Source organism: Heloderma suspectum, chromosome 1, assembly GCF_057233095.1.
Source record: "Heloderma suspectum isolate Gila_16-S chromosome 1, 16-S_ref, whole genome shotgun sequence".
NCBI classification, from domain to species: Eukaryota; Metazoa; Chordata; class Lepidosauria; order Squamata; family Helodermatidae; genus Heloderma; species Heloderma suspectum.
Window position 1 is genome coordinate 225834797 of NC_139458.1, and position 23243 is coordinate 225858039.

Below are 23243 nucleotides of genomic sequence, written 5' to 3' on the forward strand. Positions count from 1 at the left end.
CCCACCGTTCCCACTAATAGCAAGAATCCTACAAAAGATTTGGAGAGAGAAAACAGACTGCATCCTGATAACGCCGTGGTGGCCCAGTCAACTGTGGCTCACCCCTTTGATCAAACGAGCAAAGGGGGAGTACTTGAGAATGCTGTCAATACTGTCCTTGTTGACAATGGAGAGCGGCCACATTCGTCATCCAGATATAAACTCACTCAAGCTTATGGCATGGAGACTTTGTCCACAATAGCTTCTTTTTCTAAGGAGGTCCAGGACATTTTACATGCAGCTCGTAAGCCAACTATGAGGGTTTCCTATAATAAAAAATGGAGTTTTTTCTGCCTTTGTAACTTCAAGAGTACTTACCTTTCTGCGTACACTTTTCGACAGAGGACTTAAACTCGCTTCAATTATAGTGTACTTGGCAGCTATTATAGTCTTTCATCCACCTGTTGACAGTTTTTCAATGCTGACTTACCCTGTAGTTTGTCAGTTTTGAAAAGGTCTTAAGAATTTAGCACCTCCTACTAGGAATTTTGTTTCGCAGTGGAGTTTGTCGGTTGTGTTGAAGAAGTTAACATCCAAACCATTTGAGCCTCTAGCCACAGTGGATCTGAGATTGCTTTCTTGGAAGGCGGTGTTTTTAATTGCCATTACCACGGCATGGAGATCTAATGAACTTTGTGCACTGAGAGTAGATTCTCCACACCTTATTTTCCATAAGGATAAAGCGGTTCTCCGCCTGGACCCACTTTCCTTATCGAAAGTTGTGTTGGAATTTCACCTAAATCAAGACATCATCTTGCTTACCTTCTTTCCTTCTCCATCATCCCAATTGGAGGCTATGCTTCATACCTTGGATGTGTGTCGAGCGCTCGCATTTTATAAAGCAAGAACTGAGCCATTCTGGAAGACACAAAGACTCTTTGTCTGTTACAAGGGACCTAAGAAGGGACTCCAGGTCTCATCCCAATGGCTAGCTGCTTGGATTGTGCATGCCATTAAGTTGCATCTGGGTGGTCCAATCAGAGCTCATTCAACTAGGGCTATATCCACATTGACTGCCTTCAGGAGGGATGTGTTGCTACCAGACCTTTGCAAAACTTCACCGTGGTCAAAACCGTCGACATTCATCTCTCACTACAGGCTTGATGTCCAAGTGAGAGAGGATTGCAGCTTTGGTCGGGCAGTCCTGTCCTCCATTCTTCAGTAGGACATCAAGACTCACCTGCCCACCTCCAGTAAGTCAGCTTGTTATTCGCCCATATATGTGATGCACAGAGACCGTGTTGAAGAAATACAGGTTGCTTACCTGTAACTGTAGTTATTCAAGTGGTCATCTGTGCATTCACACAACCCACCCACCATCCCTGCTTCAGTGTTGATGTCACTGCTGTTGTCAATGCCGGAGTGAGAACTTCTTCTTGGTATAGAGAGCAGCTAGTCGGTCTCAAGGAACTGAGGAGACGGGTGGGAACCTGCTGGGACATGCACAGTGGATAGTGCGGGAAGGTTCCCGCCAAAATGTTGGCCTCAGCTAGGCGCAGAGCCCACATGTGTGAATGCACAGATGACAACTCGAACTACAGGTAAGCAACCTGACTTTCAACTGAACAACTACATGTTTCCTAAGTGACATTTGAGTGCTGCTTTTTCCCTTTAGTTATCTTACGTTTAAAGGAACTGAATGTGTGGCTTTGCTGTTGCCCTGCTTTTTTTTTTTAAGCAACTCTAGGGTTGCTATGAGGCTGAAGAAAAAGTGTGATTAATAATTTAAAATCTAAGAGATCATCCCCTTGATTTTTAGTGACAACAGCCCTCTCATGTATTTTTTAAGGGAGTAACTAAATCTACACTTGGTATTCTGCTGATTTATTGTGACCCTAAGTACTGACAATGAATGAAAGTGAATCCACTCTCCTTTCCCCGATCTTCTTTGTTTTTAAGTGAAATTGATTAGGAAGTGGTTAGTTCTTTGTGGCTGTTATTGTGGATATTTTTCCTTTGCTTTTCTGCTCTTTGTGCCTAGTAAATCCAGAAATGCGTTCTTGGAAGAAACAACGATCTCTGAGAGTTGTCGCTTAGAGATATTTTAAAGATATTTTAAAGCAGCATATAAACAGAATGAATGAATGAATGAATGAATAAATAAATAAATAACTTCTATCCTGCAGCTTAGGACTCTTGGGGTAGCATGGATGCAGTATAGACTGCTCTGTTGATAAAAAGGAGACCACTAATTATTCTATCCAAATTGAAAAACAGAAAGAGGGCTCACAAATAATAGGGTGTATGTATGTATTTATAAGAGCATTTATACCCTGCCTTTTGGCCCAAAAGGAACTCCAAGGCAATTCACAAATATAAATACAGTGTAATTACAATATATTAATAAATCAATGACAAATATATTCTTCATCACTACTAAGCCTTACGCATGTTGGTGTTTCAGATCCTGGAAAAACAAATGCTTGAAATTGCGGATATGAAGTCAGTTATAGAACATCTTAATCATGACAGGGAACAGCTGCGAAGGGACAAAACAGAAGAAATAGAACAGCTTCACAGAGTAATTGAGAAACAACAAATGGAGTTAGCACTTCTTGCACCCGTGTTTCATAAAGTGGGTGATAGCCAAGATAATCTTAATAACTTTGCTGTAGTAGAGCAAGTGGAGAACCTTCAAAATAAATTGAAGAATGGATCACTAAATCATCTGATAAACAGAAGTGAAGATGACAACTACCTATTACTTAATTCCAGCCAGAGGCATCTTCAGGAACAACTAGAAATTGTTTTGGCAGACCGAGAGACTTTGCATCAGCTCCTTGAAGAAAAACAATCTCAGTTTAAAACAGAGGTAAAAATCCTAGAACAAAATCTTCATAATATTCAGGAAACTTCTAGACAACAGTTCAGCAATTTAACAATTTTACAGCTACAGTATAAAGAATTACAGGAAGAACACAAGCTCCTGAAGTTGTCTTTAACACAAAGAGATACTGAAATGACTACGTCTACTTCTTATATTCAGGAACTTGAAGATAAGGTGAGAGAGAGAGAAACAAAGGTTTTAGAAAGAGAACTACAGCTCCAAATAGTGTCAGAGCAAAAAGTAGAGCAGACAGTTGAAGTACAGTGTATAAAAGAAAATGTGCAGCTAGAAAATGAACTACATGTATTGGCTCAAACACTGCATGACAAAGAGGCCACTTATCAGAGAGATGTTAGTGAGCTTCAAGTTGCTGTTGCAGACTTCAAGTCTCAGACTGAGAAAAAGGTGGAAGAACTGGGAACACTGAGATCTGAAAGAGATCTTTTTCACTCACAGTTGAAATCCTACATGGAAAAGGATCAAAATAATGAACAGAAAGAAACTGAACTTCATAAGCTGGTGCCAAAACATGGTGCCTATGTCATTTCTGAGGAAATGGAGGAAGAAGGAGAAGGGAGAGAATCAAGTAACAAGCTATCAGTATCAGCTGGATTTTCTTATAGTGATAAACTGGTATGTATTTTTAATGTCCAAATACAAGTTAAAATTACACCCCAGGAATAGGATATTCTGAGGTTGTGTAGCAAACTGGGTTCAAAGCAGAAGCAGCAAATTTGAGGGAGACAGAACAGTCATTCGCTCGTGCTCGGCCCCGACAACCCATGGTTTAAACAACCCTTGAATTGTTATTCAGTCCATCACCAACTCCAAATACTGGTTCAGCCAGGTTCGAATGCTTAACTTATGAACTGGCGTTACATGTGAACCAGGTCAATAAACTGAAACGTAATCCTGACAACAAAAAAGTGCTTTGGGTAGGTAGTTTGTTCAGGGTGATTGTATTCAGCCTGTTCTAGATAGGTTTGCACTCCTAAGTTTGCCATCGGGGAGTGCTCCTAGATCCAGCATTGTCACAGTACCTTCACAACAGCTCCAGGAATGATGTTTGCAATCCACATTTTCAATTGTTTATCTAATAAAACAAAGGAAAGTATTTCTTTATAAATCATAAGGACACGCTTTGTAGTTACTGTAATATCTTTCCCCCAAAAATCAGCCCGTTAGATACTGAGATAATGAAGTTTAGTTCCTTTTGTGATGGTGGCTATCTTGATGACAGAGCCACACACGAGTGAGTGATATTATGGATATTCTTTAGCTACAGAAATTTGGGTCAAATTCAACCATCCACATATACTTGACACTAAATTTGCCACAAAATCAGCTTTTCATACATTATGCCCCCTGACTATCACTTAGTTTGCTGGATGAAAAGAAGCAGCTGTTGTAGGCATCTGGAACATCTCTTATTCCCAAATAAGAGAGAGAGGTAAGTTGGCAGTATGGAGTGTGGTGTCATGCAGGAGATGAAAAGGAAATCTTGGGGGCAACAGCTAGGGGCTAGTGGGGTTAGACCTACAGCCAGAGAGAAAGGCAGCAGCCTCGAGCCAAAAAGCAATGAAACATCCATAAAATAATACAATTTAAGTTGAACATCAAGAGAAACAAAAAGAATCAGCAACAAAATATATGTAAAGGCCAGAAAAGCAAGCAGTTAATTTTCAAAGGTTAGCTGAAACAAAAACAATAGAAGGGGTTTTGCCTCTTTTCAGTATGCAGAGAGGAGGCTGAATGGATCTACCTTGGTAGAGAGTTCCACAACATTGGAGTCACTGCAAAGAAGAGCAGCTCCAAATAGAGGTTAATATATTCTCCTCAGAAAATGGCATTTCAAATAAATCTCGTATTTCAGACCTTCAAATAAATCTCCCCACTCCCTCTTTTTTAACCAATATTGAATAGGACTGCACAGAGTTCTTTTGTGTGCGTGCATGTAGGAGAGGGGTTTTATGAAACAAAAATATTTCTACATATCCCACTGTTCTTGTTTGTGCACATCTGCAGCCAATTCACAGCTCTGATTTATGGTTGCTTCACTGCTACTTTTTGGTCTTTAAATCAGCCATCTTCCTCCAATAATGTCATGTCGTCAGTTACTAGGGCTCACGAGAGCTAATTCAGAAAAAACAGCTGATCAGGGCTGGAAACAGGCTCATTCTGAAGTATTGCTGATGCTGCCTGAATGCTAGGCACCAGGGAAGGGCGGAGGTATGCTGCCTGAATGTGTGTTGGGAAGCATGAAGTTCGACTTCTAAAACATTCGCCCTTTTTGGAGCATGCCCCCCAGAGGTGAAAAAGGAGGGTTTTCTTGGGGGCAGAAATGTTTGTGAAAAACACCTCTCAGCCTTAATGTTCAGAGGTTTCGTGTTATGACAGGCTACTGGATGCTTGTGTTGTTTTACAGGAGGAAGATGTTACAGTGACTAATCTGAAGACTACCAGAAAAAATCTTAATAGTCAAGATAAAAATCTACGAGACATACTTTTGGTTCAGAAAGCAGAAATAACAAATACTGTTAAAAAACACCAAAATATACAACCACTTTTTCAACAGACATGGCAACTTAATCCTGTTTCCCAAAGCACACACCTCACTCAAAAGATAATAGATAACTTTCAGTGTATAGTCATGGATAAGACTACATGGGACTCACCAGAGATTATGAGAAAACAGAATAATAGCATGGAGCTCCAAGCAAGTCTTCCTTTAACAGCCTTCTCGGAAGTTGATGGTATGCACAGCATAGGCTTTGAAAGTCTGTGCACAGAAAACTCAGGCATCCAGGGACACAACCTTGGATTGTTCGAATGTATTTCCTATTCTAGTGGCGATGAGAAAACAGCATCCAGTCTCTTCCAGTCTTCAGCATTCCCAGAATCTACCTTCTCAGTTCATGAGTACAATGGTGTGCCAGAAGATATTTCAGTAAGTGATTGCTTATTTTGTAAATATACATTGGTTTATTGCTGAGTCATGCATCCTCAATAGTTCCCATGGAAACTAAATGAGTGAAGAATAATAGGCACTGTGTCATAGTAGCCAGGTTTTATCATTTCATCATGAACTCCAGTCTGTAAAGTAAAGGTAATTCTGAGATACATTGCAATGTCCTTTTAACAATTAGTTGTATGTAACTAACTAGCTTTCTTGAAAGTAAATGAGATTGCTTTAAGCTATTCAAGAAACTGAACCAACTTAACCTGGAAGACATCTAATATGAGAAATATTGTAGTTGAATGTAGGATCACTTTGTTCAGACATTAACATTTTCATAGGGTATGTGGTGGTGGTGGTGGTGAGCTATAAAAGCAGTCCTGCTAAAATCAAATGAAAGATTTATTTCGTCCAGCATCCTCTTTCCCACAGTGGCCAAACCAGATACCACAAGCAGGGCTTCAGGCTTCCAAACCATCTCCCATTCTTCAGCCAAATAATTAGTGATCAGGCTCTCAGATACAGCAAAGGGTATGGATATGCTCCCCGATTTGAGGGGTGAAAAGGCAGGGAGGCATTGGGAGAAAACAGTGCCTTACCACTGTGAAGAAAGTACAGCTGCTCCCTAAATCCCTTTGCTTTAAAGGACTAGGTATCCAAGGAAGCCAAGGACATGAGGAGTGACTTAGAGTCCTGCCTGTAACTTGGGAATCCTCCAAGTAGACTGTGGTGACTGAAAGCAACTTGCTGTCTGGGCTAGCTTCTCCCTGTATAGAGAGATCAGCACAATAAATGATTCTCTCTGCCATCTGCTGGGAGCTCCAGCATGGTCGGAGATACTGGAGAATATGTCGTGGGGCCAGTCTTCCCAAATGTACTTGTTTGGTAGCACCATTTCTCTGTTTTCGGCAGATTGCAGTAACCCAGACATGGGTGCTCTCTGCTCTGCACAGCAGGAGGCAGGATCTTTTTTTAACTGAAGAAAACTAGGCTGAGAAGCTGGGCTAGGAGCTACCTCCCACTTCCTTCCTAAGGGCAGTTTTCTCTCCTGCCTCCACAGAGTTTGGAAGCAGATTGTTTGCCCTTGCTTAAAAGAAGATGAAGCAAAGAAGACGGGAGCAGCCTAAGCTGGAAAGAGGTGCTTACATCAAAGGGTTCCCAAGCCTCCTGAGGGTTGGCCTCATCCTGTTTTTGGCTCCCGCATCTATTGCCTTTTCAGGGTTCCAACGGGACGACTGGGCCTTGCCTCCCCCCCCCCCCCCCCGCACACATCATGGGAAAGATCAGTCTCTGGAGTTGGGAGTTGACTTGGATCATTTACTGGGGATGGTGCAGGAGTAACTGAAGCAGTACCTGAGATTACAATTTGGACCCCCCATCCCACCCGCCGCCACACACACACCACTACCACCACCATCAGATGCTCAGCCCTGCAATGTTCCTGAGAGGGCCCTCCAGGATGACTGAGTGAGCCTGTTAATATGCCAGCCTCAAGCTGGGGATATATTCAGTTCTGCTTCCTAGAGGAACAAGGATTTTTTTCTTGTTTTTCTGCAATGGTTGCCTCTTACCACATTTGTTCTCTTGTATCACTTTGGATCAAGTTCCAGTATTTGGGGAAAATGAGATTTGCTCCCTTCTCCACTGCTTCAGTGTTCTAAAGAGACCTAATGTTTACTATTTATAGACTCTTTAGTGTTATCCACTAAATTTAGTGTTATCCACAGTTGGCTACAGAATTGGACTCAAAGAGTGCTTATCAATGGGACCTTCTCAAACTGGGGAGAGGTAATGAGTGGGGTACCGCAGGGCTCAGTCCTGGGCCCAGTGCTCTTCAACATTTTTATTAATGACTTGGAGGTGGAGGTGCAGGGAATGCTGATAAAATTTGCAGACAAAATTGGGTGGGATAGCTAATACTTTGGAAGACAGAAACAAAATTCAAAGTGATCTGGATAGACTGGAGCGCTGGGCAGAAAACAACAGAATGACATTTAATAGGGATAAATGCCACGTTCTGCACCTAGGAAAAAGAAACCAGATGCACAGTTACAAGATGGGGGATACATGGCTCAACAAGCGAGAAGGGTCTTGGAATTGTTGTCGATCACAAGCTGAATATGAGCCAACAATGGGATGTGGCTGCAACAAAGGCCAATGCTCTTTTGGGCTGCATTCATAGAAGCATCGCTTCCAAATCCCGGGAAGTACTAGTTCCCCTCTACTCAGCACTGGTTAGGCCTCATCTGGAGTACTGTGTCCAGTTCTGGGCACCACACTTGAAGAAGGATGCAGACAAGCTGGAGAGGGTTCAGAGGAGGGCAACAAAGATGATCAGGGGACTGGAAACAAAGCCCTATGAAGAGAGACTGAAAGAACTGGGCATGTTTCGCCTTGAGGAGAGAAGACTGAGGGGAGATATGATAGCGCTCTTCAAGTACTTGAAAGGCTGTCACAGACAGGAAGGCCAGGATCTCTTCTCGATCATCCCAGAATGCAGCACACGGAATAATAGGCTCAAGTAACAGGAAGCCAGATTCCGGCTGAACATCAGGAAAAACTTCCTGACTGTTAGAGCAATACGACAATGGAATCAATTCCCTAGGGAGGTAGTGGGCTCTCCCACAATGGAGGCGTTCAAGACGAGGCCGGACAGCCATCTGTCAGGGATGCTGTGACTTGGATTCCTGCACTGAGCAGGGGGTTGGACTCAATGGGGCCTTGTAGGCCCCTTCCAACCCTACTATTCTATGATTCTAAGTTCCCTAGTTAAAAAAAGGCACATCTTTCTCACTTTTTGTAGGCCCAAATTGTGGGCTGTTTAGCAGACACAGAAGTAAAATGGAAAATGAAAGTAATTACCAGAACAGTCTGAAGAGTGCGTTCTTAGATCTACCTGAATACAGTAAAGGCTTAACATGTAACTCACTCATTTTCCATTACTTCTTTTGGGAATTAATGTCACTTTGCTAGCTATTCTTGCCTTGGCAGGTAGCTGAGGTCACAGCTCCCTCTGGTGGATTTAGGAGAATATCCCCCCCTCCCCATTTGCTATTGACCGTTCTAGACACAGACATAGAATCATAAGGTTGGAAGGGGCCTACAAGGTCATTGAGTCCAACCCCCTGCTCAGTGCAGGAAGCCTGATTCCTAGGTGGTCTCCTATCCAAGTACTAACCAGGCTGACCATGTTTAGCTTCTGAGATCAGACGAGATCTGGCACATCCAGCTCTTTGCTCGTCCTCTAACCACACTCTTATTGTTTTCACATGTACCCTAAGGAAACAACTTTTTTTAAAGTCTTTTCTAAGACCAGGAGGAGAAAATATTCTCACACATTCCCCTCCTGTCTCCAGGGCAGTTTTATCATCTATTCTTCCTGTGGCCAGGCTCCCAGCAGACTTGGGTTACTAGAAGGCCTGTCAAACCCTTTTTACCATCCTGGAGCTAAGCATCCACATTACAGAAGATGTTCGAGTTCTCCTCCTCCTCTTTCCAGCTATAGATATTCCAAAGGACCCAACTGATGCCCCCCCTTGACCCCCTTGAATCTTTAGGTCCAGGGGACAATCTGTTTGGAATATTATATAAATTCTGAAAGTGTCTTGCATTGGATTCCTAGTCTTCCCACTCCATGTAGCTCAGATTCTGCAGATACACATCCTTGAAGCCATTCACAGCTTCAAATTGGAGTTCGGGATCCTGTTCCCAACTGTCAGAAAGGAAAAGAGGTCTCTTCCCCTGCCATTTCTGTTTCTCAAGGAGAACAGAGAAGCCACAGCAATCCTATCTGTAGACTATAGAGAGTCAACAGATTTCTTAGGGTCTGGTGTGCCAAGGAGAAGGTTCTGAACTGGATGTGGCACTGGACAAATTCCTGTCTGCACATTACCTTCCAACCAAATTTCTTGAATTTTTTTTTACAGCAAGGCTGCTTTGTGGGCTAGCCATGTTGTCCACAATTTTCACTAAGATCCTAGAGATGGTTATTGCAGACCTCAGGCGAGAACACATACAAACACGTTTCTGTGGGAACAGGCATTGTCAGCTCTTGCTCCCAATACCACCCCCTCTGAGCCTCTGCTCTGTTCTTCCCCAGCTCTGAAGATTGTCACCCTGACTCTGAATATAGGACCACAAGAACGAATAGAAATTTTAAAAATGACAGTTATCCCTTTAGTGACAGAAACATTCAAATATTTAGGAGTTCAAGTTCCTAAAGACAGAAGAATGTGCTGAAACTAAATTATGGGAAGTTATGGAAAGAAATAAAGAATGACATAGCGAGATGGGAAAAAATGAATTTAACACTTAATGATCAGATTATGACTATAAAAATGATGGTATTACCAACATTTACTTATCTTTTTAATGTGCTTCCACAAGAAATTCCATGTAAAGGGTTTAAAATATGGCAGAACAGCATAGAAAAAATATTTTTAAAACTAAAAGGCCACGAACAGCAAAGGTTTTCAGATCTATGCAAGAAGGAGGGTGGGGTATAACACACTTAAAAACATACTATGATGTGTACCAACTAAGGCATATGTTAACAATAATGAAGGAAGGGGTGAGGGCAAATTGGATAGAAATAGAAAGGGAATTAATGGAATTAAAGGAAGAGGAATTACAGAATATATTTTATATTAAAAAGTATATAAAACAACAAATAAGACAACAGAAGTACAATAAAAGGATTATTAAAAGCATGGAACTTTAGGAAAGAGAAACTAATGCCAGAGGTTTCTCCATTAATATCGATTTGTGCGCACCTGGAGTTTGATATCAAAGGGAAAGCAGTGGGGAAAAATAAGTTGAAAGAAATAAGATTGACCCAAATGAGAAAGTTTAATGAACAGCAGAACCCTATAACACAAGAAATATGGAATAATTGTTTACAAAGTATGGGAATGTCATGGTTAGTATGGATGCAAATCAGTAAATTTATAAGTATTAGAAAGATAATAAGGCAAAGCACAAGAGATTTAACAGAATAGGAAAAACTTGTAGATAATTATCAATTAGGAGATAAAGGTATAACAGATAATTAAAATTCTGATAAAGCAGGAGATAAGGGGGAATGTAACAATAAAGCAGATATGGGAAAGAGATAATGAAGAGGAGAGAGGAAGAAGTTTGGAAACAACTTTTACACTGGTTTCCCTTTCAAGCAGTATCCACCAAAATAAAAGAAGGTGGACTAAAGTTGGTTCAGAAGTAGTATTTGACACCAGTGAAGTTAACAAAAATGAATAAGAATCTATCACCTTTGTGTTGGAGCGGATGTGGAATTAATGGCACTCAAATATGTCTGTGATGGGAATGTAGAAGGGTTAGAAAATTCTGGGACAAGGTATTTCAAGAAATAGAAAGAATTATTGATCAAGAGATCTGTAAAACACCAGAATTAGCTTTATTGAACAGAGAGATGAGAGAAAAACGTTAATTGGCTTCCTTTTGACAGCTGCAAGGCAATTAATTGCAAGTAATTGGAAGATGTCCTGGATACTGACAATACGGTTGGTGGAAAAAGAAAATCTGGGACACAGCAATAAATGAAAAGTTGATACAGAAGTTAAGAGTGTACAGGGGAATAAAGAAAACAGACACATTCAAGAAGGACTGGAAAAAAAGATATAGACTTTATGAAACACTGTTTGAATAGAATAATCTTGGTAGAAGCTTATAGAAATTTGTGGGACTCATGAAAAGAAGAAGATAATAAAGGAATGAAACAGGATGAATTAATATATTACCTTAGAATAGAAATAGAAAATAAAGGAGGAGAGAAGAAGAATCCTGAAACTGTCCAAGCAGGGGGAGGGATTGGGGAGGGATTCTGAATTAATATTAATGTGGTTTTATAATTTCTTTTGAAAAATAAAATGAGAAAAATAAAAAGTAAAAATGAATCGGTACTGACACAGGCCTCTAGGACTGAGCAGTCCACCCCTATAGTACCATATGACCAGGCCTTCCCTCTGCAAATGAGTGTTCAGCACACCACTCCTCCGACTCCTGGAAGGGCAGTAGACATTGCACATCCTAAGAAATTTAGGTCTAAGCACCAAGGTTCCTCCCCATCCACTGGGATCCAGGAAAGCAAAGAAAAACAGGCCTCATAAGCATAAGTCCTCAAAAACCAAGCAGCCAAATCCTTCAGCGCAGACTCTTCCTGCAACTGATCTTCAGTGTCTCACCATCCCAGAAGACATTCTAGACCCGGTCCCAACTCCTCCTATCTTGGACAAGATTTCAGAGATCTTACCACTTCCATTGTTTGTGCTCCAGGTTATAGGCTGTGCCTCTGAGGGAGAGATTATGGATATGTCCCCACTTCCTCCTCACCAATCCTGTCAGAACCAGTCTCCCTCTCTGGCTCCAAGGTGCCGTTTCTCTAGGGATCACTTGCCCTCCCCCTAATCCTATTGGATGTCTCCTGAATTGCATTACTCCCTTTTGCATCCACATCACATATGGGACGGACATGGGTTCTATTCGTCCCACTCATTATGCCTGGGATAGAGCACCCCCACACCATTGCTACTGGGACTTTCAGGACTACCAAGGCACAACTCTCTGGCTATGACTACTACTCCTATGGTCCTGACCATCCTCCTCCTCATTACTGGGTTCACTTTTGTTCCGCACAGTGACATCCAATAACATCCACTGTCACAATGCTGTAGTCCCCCCGTCCCCACCACCACATTCCATTCCCATTATTTCACAGTTCCCGAACATAATGGTGGCCCTTGTCCCATCTTGGACTTGTGAGATGTGAATTTCTTCTACTGTCCCAGAAAATTTTGACAGTCACCCTGTTCCAAATCCTTACTCTCCTCTGTAGGGGCAGTTGGTTCACGGTCATTGACCTAAACAACACCTACGTGCACCATTCATCCTTCTCATCACTGATACCTCCATTTTTGAGTCTTCAGCCAATCGTACCAGTTTAGGGTCCTTCCATTCATCCTTGCTACAGCTCCAAGTGTATTCAGAAAATGCATTGTGGTCATAGCCACACACCTTCACGAACTCATCGTCTTCCTGTACGTCAGTGATTGGTTCCTGGTCACTTCTTTCAGACCTAGCCTCCACAAAGAGATGCTCTATGCCCTTCATACCTTGCGCACTCTTGGCCTCTGCATCAACAAGGAAAAATCTCACCTCATCTCAGCCACTGTCCTAACTTTCATTGGAGCCTACCTTCACTCTCCTTTTCCAGGGCACTCCTTCTGAGCAACAGTGTTCAACCCTTTTTGGGCTGGCACACAAGTCATCTCTGTGCACAGACTGTGGATATCCTCGCTCAATCTCATGGCAGCCACAACTGTGGCAGTCCTGCTGGCCTTCCTGCATATGCGCACCCTCCAAAGTTGGTTTCTTTGTCAGTGCCCTGATCTCACTCAAACCAATCTTCTTTTTCTTACTCAATCCATGCAAGTGAGGACCTCTCTCATCTGGTGGCAGTGGTGCCTGAACCTCCTCTGCGGTTGCCATTCCACCCCTGGGAACCAACACGTAGTGTCTCAAAAGATTTCTCCCTTTTAGGCTGGGGAGCCTACTGCAGTTCCATTTGGGTCCATGATATCTGGACCCCTGTGGAAACTTTGCTCCACTTGAGTGCTCTCGAACTCTTACCCATCGCAAAGACTCTCCAGTCTTACAAGCAACATCTGACGAGTTGCATGGCACAAATCGCCTTGGACAACGCTGTCAAGACTTTCTACATCAACCAACGAAGAGGCATGAAATTGTCCACCATGCTTGGCTCACCCTCTCTCTTCGGCAGTAGTGTGGCAACAGGGACATTTTCTTGATTGCCACCAACCTAACCGGAGAGGCCAATGACTCTGCGCATCTTTGGCGCTGCCTGACAATTGACGTCTCCACTGGCAGGGGTATTTATTTATTTATTTATTTATTTCATTTCTATACCGCCCAATAGCCGAAGCTCTCTGGGCGGTTAAGTCAGTGGGGATGCATTTCTCCCTTCATGGAATATTTACCAACTCTCTGCTAACCCATTGATCCCACTCATTACAAAAGTGCTTGTGAAAGTGCCATGAGACAATGCCACATTATTCTCAATACCCCTTGGTGGCTTCAGCAACTTTGGCTCATACCAGTACTTCTCTTTTGTCGGGGATATCTTCACATCTCTCTTCTACCAGATCTCATCACCCTTTTCCACAGTACCTTCTGTCACCTGGACTGGCATACTGGCAGGTTTAATCTCCCAATCTCTTTGCTACATTTTAGACTCTGTACGTAAGTAGTCCACTCAATGCTCCTACAGAGCAAGATGGACTCATTTTAAAGCCTTCTCAGCTCAGTTGACCCTGCTTACTGCCCGTTGCAGCATGTTTTTGACTCCCTTCTTTCCCTATATTCAAAAGGATTAGTTGTAATGGCCCCAGGCCTGTAACCAAGTCACCAGTAGTTTTAGAGGGGCCTAGAGATCCATAATGCTTTCAGCTTTGGTTCATTATTAGTGCAGTTCTCTTGCAAGGTGAGTTGAAGGTCATTATTGCCGCCTCAGCACATTCCATGCTTACCGAGCTCTGGTATCTTATCAGGGCCTAGGATGTGCCTGAGAAGTGAGGCTATGTTTATGCTAAGCTACAGGTTGCTGTGCTGGGAAAGTTCTGATTGTTTTCCTTCTGAACAAGCACTGTTAGTCTATGTTGGGAAAGTTGCAGATGAATGCTCATTAACGCTTGCTTCTGTCATGCTATCTCACTGCGAACATGTATGGTATAAAATCCATTTTACCCTTTGGCTCTGGGTTTAGAGAAGCTGTCTGATCCAACCATTGGGTACTCCTGTGCACTGTAAGGACTCAACAAAGTCTCCTTGTAAGCAAACCTGGATCTGGCTTATCATTATCTTGGCACCTCTAAATTCTGGAAGCCCACTGCAGGGGCATACACTAGTGCTCCCTGCTTCTACCTCACAGCAGTGACTGCTTTTCACAACTCCATAGAGGGTTTCACAGTATTTTAACACCATTTGGTGAAAAAGTTCATGGAAGCTCTGTGGAATCTTTTTCCTTCACACAAAGCCTCATTCTCTTCCTTGGAGTCTCTCTATTGTCCTCACCAGCCTCATGGGGAAGCCTTTGGAGATCTGGTATCACTAGGGGTCAATCTGCTTACCTTCAAAATGGTCTTCCTTGCAGCTATTACTTCAGCTCATTAGGCTGGCAAACTCTGTGCTCTAAGGGCAGATATGGCTTACCTTTCCACAGAGATAAGGTGCTCCTTCATCCGGACATATCCTTTCTCCCCAAGGTAGTCTCTGATTTCCATATGAACTGGTATCTCTGCCTTTTCTGTGAACCTGTTTGGTCTTCTCTACCAGGGCTACAGCTTCCACCACTGCCTTTGCCATGGTAGCTTCAGTTCTGGACCTCTACAGAGCACTTGGTCACAACCATCAGCCTTCATATGTCATTACCGACTTGTTCTTTGGTGCTTTGAGGAGAGCTGTTCTTTCTTCTGTGCTGTCATAGCACCTGCCTTCAGTAAGTGTATAGTTTGCCACTTACCCATATATCTGTGATACACAGGGACCATGAAGTATTATATACAGATTCCACCACTGCGCAGGTGTCTTGTCCCTTCAGTATCCTTCAGATTTTGGTCTCAAGGAACCAGGAAAAGCAGGAGCTGCTCCTGGGGATATGTGCGATCAGTGGGGGGTGGGGCTCCTGCCAAAATACTCTTCAGCTCTAGAATGTTCTCACCAGGCACTGTGCAGGTGCACCCATATGTGTGTGAATGCACAAATCACCACGCAAAGAACTACAGTTACTGGTGAGAACCTGTATATCTTGATGATGGCCCCCTCTTGTGAAGAAGCAGGGAGACAGATGGTACTGGTATAGCATCTCTGTAGAGTAGAGCTTTGTCAGCAATTGGGACTAATTTTCAACCCATTCACTGGCTACATCATCTGGAAATTATCATTGGCACTAGGTGGGAGAAGGAGCCAACTAGGAATCTTCATCATTCAGATGATGAGGGTCCTGTGGAGCACTTCCTTTTTTCTCTTTCAGCTGTTGGGCATGCTTATGTCAAGCATAGACCTAGTACTGTGGGGCTGACACCACTTTGGCCCCTCCAGATGGCCCTTCACCACCAACTCCTCACAATGGGGCTGGGAGGCTTGCTCAGTCCCAGTTTCAGTGAAGCTCAGAGCCTTCCTTGTGTAGTGACCATAGTCTGAACACTTTGAGCGTGGAATTCCTCAGTTGGAACTAACTAGTCCAGGATGGGGAACCTGGTGCAAGAATATAGTGGTTTGGGATTTGTGGTCTCCTCTTGAGACCCACTTCACCTTCTGTGTTTTTGAACTAAGAACCATAACATGATTCATACGAGCTACACCTGAATCCCGTCATACATCAGCAAGCAGGGTGGTGCTAGGTCTTCAGAATTTTACAAACAGGCCATACTGTTTTTCAGGTGGGCAGAACAGCTGATGCAGTACATCAAGTCCTGTACATCAGAGGAGAAGACAATTTCCAAGCCAACTGGTTGAGCAGACAACATTTTAACCCCAGAAAATGGAGTCTACATGAGTTGGCTTATGCTCAGATTGTTTAATGAGTTGGAACTCTGGCATGGAACACATAGAATCATAGAACAGTAGGGTTGGAAGGGGCCTACAAGGCCATCGAGTCCAACCCCCTGCTCAATGCAAGAATCCAAGTCAGAGCATCCCTGACAGATGGCTGTCCAGCCTTGTCTTGAATGCCTCCAGTGTGGGAGAGCCCACCACCAACATGTTCGCATATTTGCAACGCCTTCCAGTACAAGGATCAGCAGATTTTTTCTAGAACCAGGAGTCACTGGTCAGGGGGAATTGATGGCCTTGCCCAGCTTCTGAAGCCCAAGGATGTAGGCAAGGTGTTTGTAGCAACTCAACCATCCGCATGCCCTGTCGACCCTTGCCCATCTTGACTGATTTGAGCGGGGGGAGGGCTTGACCAAGTCAGTCCAGGGTGTGGTAAATACTTCCTTGCATGAGGGAGTGGTGCCTGCTGCCCTGAAAGAGGCAGTAATACATCCAGTCCTGAAAAAGCCCACCCTGGACCCAGAGGTATATGATAACTAGTGGCTGGTGGCAAACACTCCTTTCTTAGTAAGGTGCTTGAGAGTGTGGTAGCGGCTCAGGTCCAGGCACTCTTTTAGGAATCAGATTATCTAGGCCCATTCCGGTGTGGCTTCAGGCCTACTTTGGGGACAGAATCAACCCTGACCACCCTGATAGATGAGCTCGATCAGGAGAGAGACAGGAGGAATGCAACCCTGTTGATTCTCCTTGATCTTTCAGCGACTTTTGATACCATAGTATATTCCTGGACTGGCTCTGTGGGTGGCAGGCACTATGTTGCAGTGGTTCCACGCCTACCAGCAGAGAATTGCATTAGGTGACTGTATGTTGCCCCCCCACCCCAGTTGCATAGAGTCACTCTGTGGTCCTGAAAGGTCATATGCTTCCCAGTCTGTCCTTCTGGGTTTCCCTAGATGGTTATACCCCTTTCTTCTGACTATCAATTGTTCGGTGGTTTCCCCTCTTTTGTTCAAGTTTTTCCCCATTCTAAAAGGTTGAAATGCCTGTCCTAAGGTTTAGTTATCAGCACTAAGATATTTAAGCCAAAATATGCTGGTAATTCTGGGCTCTGACCACCACTGGAATGCAGCCCCCAAAGAGTTCTCCAACATGGAATTTGACCCTCGGTGTGAAAGAGGTTCAGCACTGCTGTTTTTAGTGCTGTCTTTTTCTCTTTTTTAATGTGTTTTCAATTGCTGTGTTTTTGTTTTAATTATAGCTCTGTATTTTATCTGATTTTTATTATTGTTAACCACCTTGAGCACTGTTTTTATTGGAAAGGCAGAATATAAATTTAATAAAATAAATAAATGTTGTGGAGCAATTTTTAATTTTAATTCCATTTTCATATCTTCATTTCTGAATAGGTGAGAGACGCTGAAGGCTTCACTCTGATGCCACCCGAGTTGCAAGATGATCTAAAATCTACAATGCCCAGACTTGAGAATGCAAGTACTGAATATGGCAGCAGTAAGTTAATTGATCCATGCATCACTTATTTCAGTGACATTCTCAAATGTGAGCTGCCTCTTGGGATTTACCTGGGGTCACTTTGGGAGTATGTGTTGGGTTTGTACTAGTCAACTATGAGATCCCATATTTTTCAACACTCTTAGGGTGATGCAGTGGCCCACAGCAGGCAGTAGGAGCAGAATGCAAATGAACCATAAATTGACATTTTAAAAAGTTTTTTTTAATGTATTTCCTTATATTTTCACCTCACCCATCCCCTTACATGCAATAGTTCAGGCATATCAAAAATTATAATAGGTCAAGGCAGAAAAATACACAATACATTATTCACATGAACCAGAGAGACCAATATGCTACAGGCAGAGTGTTATGAAGTTGAGTATTGCCAAAATACATAATAAATTGATACCAATCCATAATAAATGTATCTTATTTCCTGCTTCCTTTCACCAGTTGTAACTTATTTGTTAATTTTTCTGTTAAGGCAATCTTCCAAACTCGAGCCCACCAAGAGTCCAGTGAGACTCCTCTTAAGTCCTTTCAGAATTGAGCAATAACCAGTCTAGCTGCCGCCAACAGAAATCCAGCCAACGGCTTCGAGGAGCAATTTCTATTACTTCCCCAAAATAATCCTAAAAGTGCCAACTCCGGTGTTCTCTCCAGTTGCTGTCCAAGTATCTTATCAATTTCACCAAAGACTGCAGTCCAAAACTTTGCCACTTTTACACAGGACCACCACATATGCTGGGTGGATCCTGGTTCCTTGCATCCCTCCAGCACAATCTTGACAGTTCCTGATGAATACGAGCTAAACGAATCGGAGTCATATACCATTTCTGAAGAATCTTCTAAGCTTGTTCTCTCAATAGGTACGGATTTAAATGGGAATTTTTCCAACATTGAATTCCATAAAACATCCTCTATTTCTGTTTCCCAGACCAGTTCCCACATTCGTTTTAAACTGTTAGTTAAATCCATATCTAAATCAATTTTGTTGTTGTTCAGTCAGTAAGTTGTGTCTGACTCTTCGTGACCCCATGGACCATAGCACGCCAGGCCTTCCTTGGTAAATATGGTGTTACCAAGCCTTTCTCCCCCTTGACTAAGAATTTAAGTATGGATTCAAATGGTGTTAAATTTCTCAAGGCCTGTTGTTTGACATCCTCTCTTGTAATGAACATACCTACTTGATACCATGCTAACCACGTTATTCCAACCTCATTCAAATGAGTCCTCCAGAACTCATGGGGAGGGGCAGGGCATTCAAATAAAATTATTTCAGCCTATAAAGCCCCTTCTCTTTAAAGGCCATTGTATCCATTGGTCGATCCTCAGAGCGAAAGGCCAGATGACAATGTAAGGGATATCCCTGGTAGTAATTTTCCTTCCCTCCCTCTCCATACCTGTGAAATTGCTCTCAATGTAGTGGTTTCACTTACACATATTTTGCTTAATTTCATTTTTAATATATAAACATGAATCCACTATCTGTGATGGTAACATCGTTCTTTCCACCTGTATCCAATGATTATTATTATCTGTGGATAACTGATATCATCCCAGAGTGCAGGACACGGAATAATGGACTCAAGTGACAGGAAGCCAGATTCCGGCTGAATATCAGGAAAAACTTCCTGACTGTGAGAGCAATACGACAATGGAACCAGTGACCTAGGGAGGTGGTGGGCTCTCCCACACTGGAGGCCTTCAAGACGAGGCTGGACAGCCATCTGTTGGGGATGCTCTGACTTGGACTCCTGCATTGAGCAGGGGGTTGGACTCGATGGCCTTGTAGGCCCCTTCCAACACGACTATTCTATGATTCTATGATATGATTCATAATATAATATTAGATTAGGGATACCCCATCCTCCTACTGCACATTGCCTATATCTAAGAACTTTGGCTGTACATGGAGTCTGACTTTTAAATATAGATTGCTGTGATCTACTCTGCAAATTTGCAATTTCTTATATTGAAGTTCTAGAGGTTATACTTAAAACAAATATGTTAACTTAGGAAGGACCATCATCTTAATAGTTGCTATTCGACTAAAAAGTGAAAGATGAAGTTTCTCCCATTTACTTACATCCTTCAAAATATTTTTCCATAGCTGCCCATAATTTATTTTAAAGAGTTTTTGTGTATTCCTAGGTAGTTGAATCCCTAAATAGCTAAAACCATTATCTACTAATGGGATCCCTAGTCTTTGTGAGACTCTCACCTGAAGGAAAATGTAAACAAAAAATGTCTGATTTCTTGAAATTTACTCTCAGGCCCACTGTTTCCTTAAATTTATCTCATTCTACTTGTAGAGCCTGAATTTCAGTTTCAATAACATGATGTCAGCATACAAACAAAATAATGCTCCATATTACCCACTTTAATTCCACTTATTTGTGCGTAAGCTCGAAATCAATTTGCCAAAAATTCAATTACTGGGGTAAACAAAATAGGTGACAGAGAGCAACCTTGTTTGGTACCACTTTACAGCCTCTCTCGACTCAGCGCTTTGCTCCCTGGGTCATCAAGACATGGAGCTGTCATATGAGCTGGCTGGACTTGAACTGTCCACCCCAGTCGGAGCTCACTCTACTCGTGTGGTAGTGACATCCATCGCCTTCGTCAGATGGGTTGCCATCCCTGAACTGTGCCACGCTGTGGTCTGGTTGACACCACCTACTTTTGTTAGACATTGCAGATCGGATGTTCAGGCTAGAGCTGACTATACTTTTGGTCACGCTGTCCTTCTGTATTGTAATAGGACACCAACCCACCACCTTGTAAGTTAGCTTTCTCCTTGTTCATATGTGTGATGCACAGACACCATGAAGAAAGACAGGTTGCTAGCTGTAACCTTAGTTCTTTGAGTGGTCATCTGTGCATTCACACAACCTTCCCACCATCCCCTCTTTGCTGTCATATTTGAGTTCAGTGTTAGGTACTGAAGATATTTCTTCTCAGTTCCGAGGCCACAATGTTGGCCTCAAGGAACTGAGGGAATAAGCAGGACATGTACACTAGGACAGTGGGGGAAGGGTTCCTGCCAAAATTCCTCAGCTGTAGAAGTTTCCCGATATGAGGCTCCATGCAGGCTCAGAGCCCATATGTGTAATGCACAGATGAGCACTCAATTACAGTTACAGGTAGCAACCTGTCTTTTCATGGCTGTGGGGCAGGAGAAGGAAAAGGTGGGCATTTTGCAAACATTCGTATTGAACACTCACAAAACCTTTGTGCTTTTGCAAGCATTCAGCTGTAAAGACTCATTGGTGCAAATAGTGGGATGTTCATGCATGTCTAGTTATATGTACGTGAGCTGATACTTTGCTTTTTGTCTTTTCCACCATTAGGGTGCACTGCTTTTCTGTATCCTAGAATAAATACTGCCCCACTCTGGAACCACTTAAGAAAGACAAATTAGAACTTGTTGTAAATGTCCATTCTCAGTAGATCCTGGATGGGGTAGTCTTCCCACACACTTAAAAAAAAATCCTGTTAATGGACTGAGAGAAAGGTGATGCAGGGCCTTCTTACCTTTCCTGAGAGGTGTGAGTGATTGACTTTTGGACTTAAGTCCAGTGGCATAAAGTGTTTTCCTATCTCAATTATTTTTCCTTTCCTTTGTGAGTGTATATATCTTCTAGGGAGCTAAGGGTCTCCACCAGGCTTTGGGACCTAGTATGGAAGCTTAAGGGAATTACTTTCTCCTTGCTGTCATTTTCTTCATGAAGACCCTGCCTCTCTAACAAGAGGTACTTTCCAGTACCAAAGACTGTCTTAACCTGTTTTAACCTGTACTGAAATGTATGAAATGTTGAAGTTTTCCTTTTTATATCCTACCTGATCCTTTTTGTTCTTACATGATAACCCACCTAATGGGTTATCATGTAATAACAAAGCCCAAATCCATGTAGCTATAGTATAATTACATGTCTGAATCAAACTAAATACAGAAAGCTAGGTAAAGGAACCCCAAGCAATAGCCTGCAATATTACCACCATAACATACATGTTCAATCCCCTACTCTAACTTTTGGTTTTGCATTCCTAGATTATGCAAATTTTTCTCCCCACATATAGGATAGGCAACCCCCACTCTTAACACCTCATATAATTACCATTTCTTTGGAATATTTATGACCCCCCATCCCCATGTCCAACATTTTGCTCTTTTCTGTATCACACAATATATCATGCTGTAATCTCATACACAAGTGAATGTAAATGCAACAAACCAACAACCACGAGGGTCTTCCAAATGAGCCATGGTTTGGGAACCCAAAATAGCTAGCTACCCATTGTACAACCAGCTAGTCCTTTTGATGATGAGGAGGGCAAGGCCACTCCCACAGTCCAAGTGAGATTCAACTGATGAGGCTAATACTGGTCCATTTAGCTCAAACAGATATTAATCTCTGGAAGCTCTCCTGTTTCCTGTGCATAAAATATATTTTCCATTTTGTTTTTCAGATACTAATTCAGATTTAGTACTTCAGCTTAATTGGGAAGATCCAGAAACTACAATACACCAAGATGGCAATGTCGTGGCTTATCTGCAGTGCTTTGGAATGGTTCCAGACGTCACTGAACCAGCAATGAAAGAAAAAGAATTGTTTTCACAACAGTTGAAGGTAAAGTATGGAAGAAAAACTGCTGAATTCCTTGCTGCATGCATACCATGCTTTTAAACTGAAATAGCAATATTTAAAATATGAAACATTACTTGGCTGTTTTGAATAAAAGACAGGGAGAGCCTCCTGTTTACACAGATTTTTTCATCTGTTCATACTCTTTTTTAAATCTCCTTTAGTGTATAAAGAGAGCACAGAGAGAAAGATTGCCATAGCTGAGTCAGAGTCTGGCCATGTGCTCCTGAATTGCTAGAACATTTGTACAACATTCCCAGTTTGCATATGCTGTAGACGTACCTCGTGGAAAAACAACACTTGGCTTCACTGTTCCAGAGCAACATATTCAGACATTTCATGAGAAAAGGTTTGCTTCTATCAAGGCCTTAGCAAAAGGTTACAGTGGCCAATTTTAGCACAATTCGTATCTGAAAATGTTGAGAGCATTACTTGTGCAGTTCACAACTTGCATACAGGGATCTCGATTCCGGCTGAACATCAGGAAAAACTTCCTGACTGTTACAGCAATACAACAATGGAACCAATTCCCGAGGGAGGTAGTGGGCTCTCACACACTGGAGACATTCAAGACGAGGCTGGACAGCCATCTGTCGGGGATGCTCTGACTTGGACTCCTGCATTCAGCAGGGGGTTGGACTCGATGGCCTTGTAGGCCCCTTCCAGCCCTACTATT

At 42.6% G+C, this 23243-nt stretch overlaps 1 protein-coding gene across 19 annotated transcripts in view; it reads left to right on the forward strand.

Annotated features, from left to right (window-relative positions):
- PCNT (pericentrin) overlaps window positions 1–23243 on the forward strand; it is a 278152-nt gene that overhangs the window by 194147 nt on the left and 60762 nt on the right. For all 19 annotated transcript variants that reach the window (XM_084820798.1, XM_084820789.1, XM_084820783.1 and 16 more), the window contains 4 exons: window positions 2444–3499; window positions 5292–5813; window positions 17813–17915; window positions 22392–22552. In XM_084820798.1, the coding sequence (XP_084676924.1) occupies window positions 2444–3499; window positions 5292–5813; window positions 17813–17915; window positions 22392–22552 (1842 nt within the window). The remainder of the gene's footprint in view (window positions 1–2443; window positions 3500–5291; window positions 5814–17812; window positions 17916–22391; window positions 22553–23243) is intronic.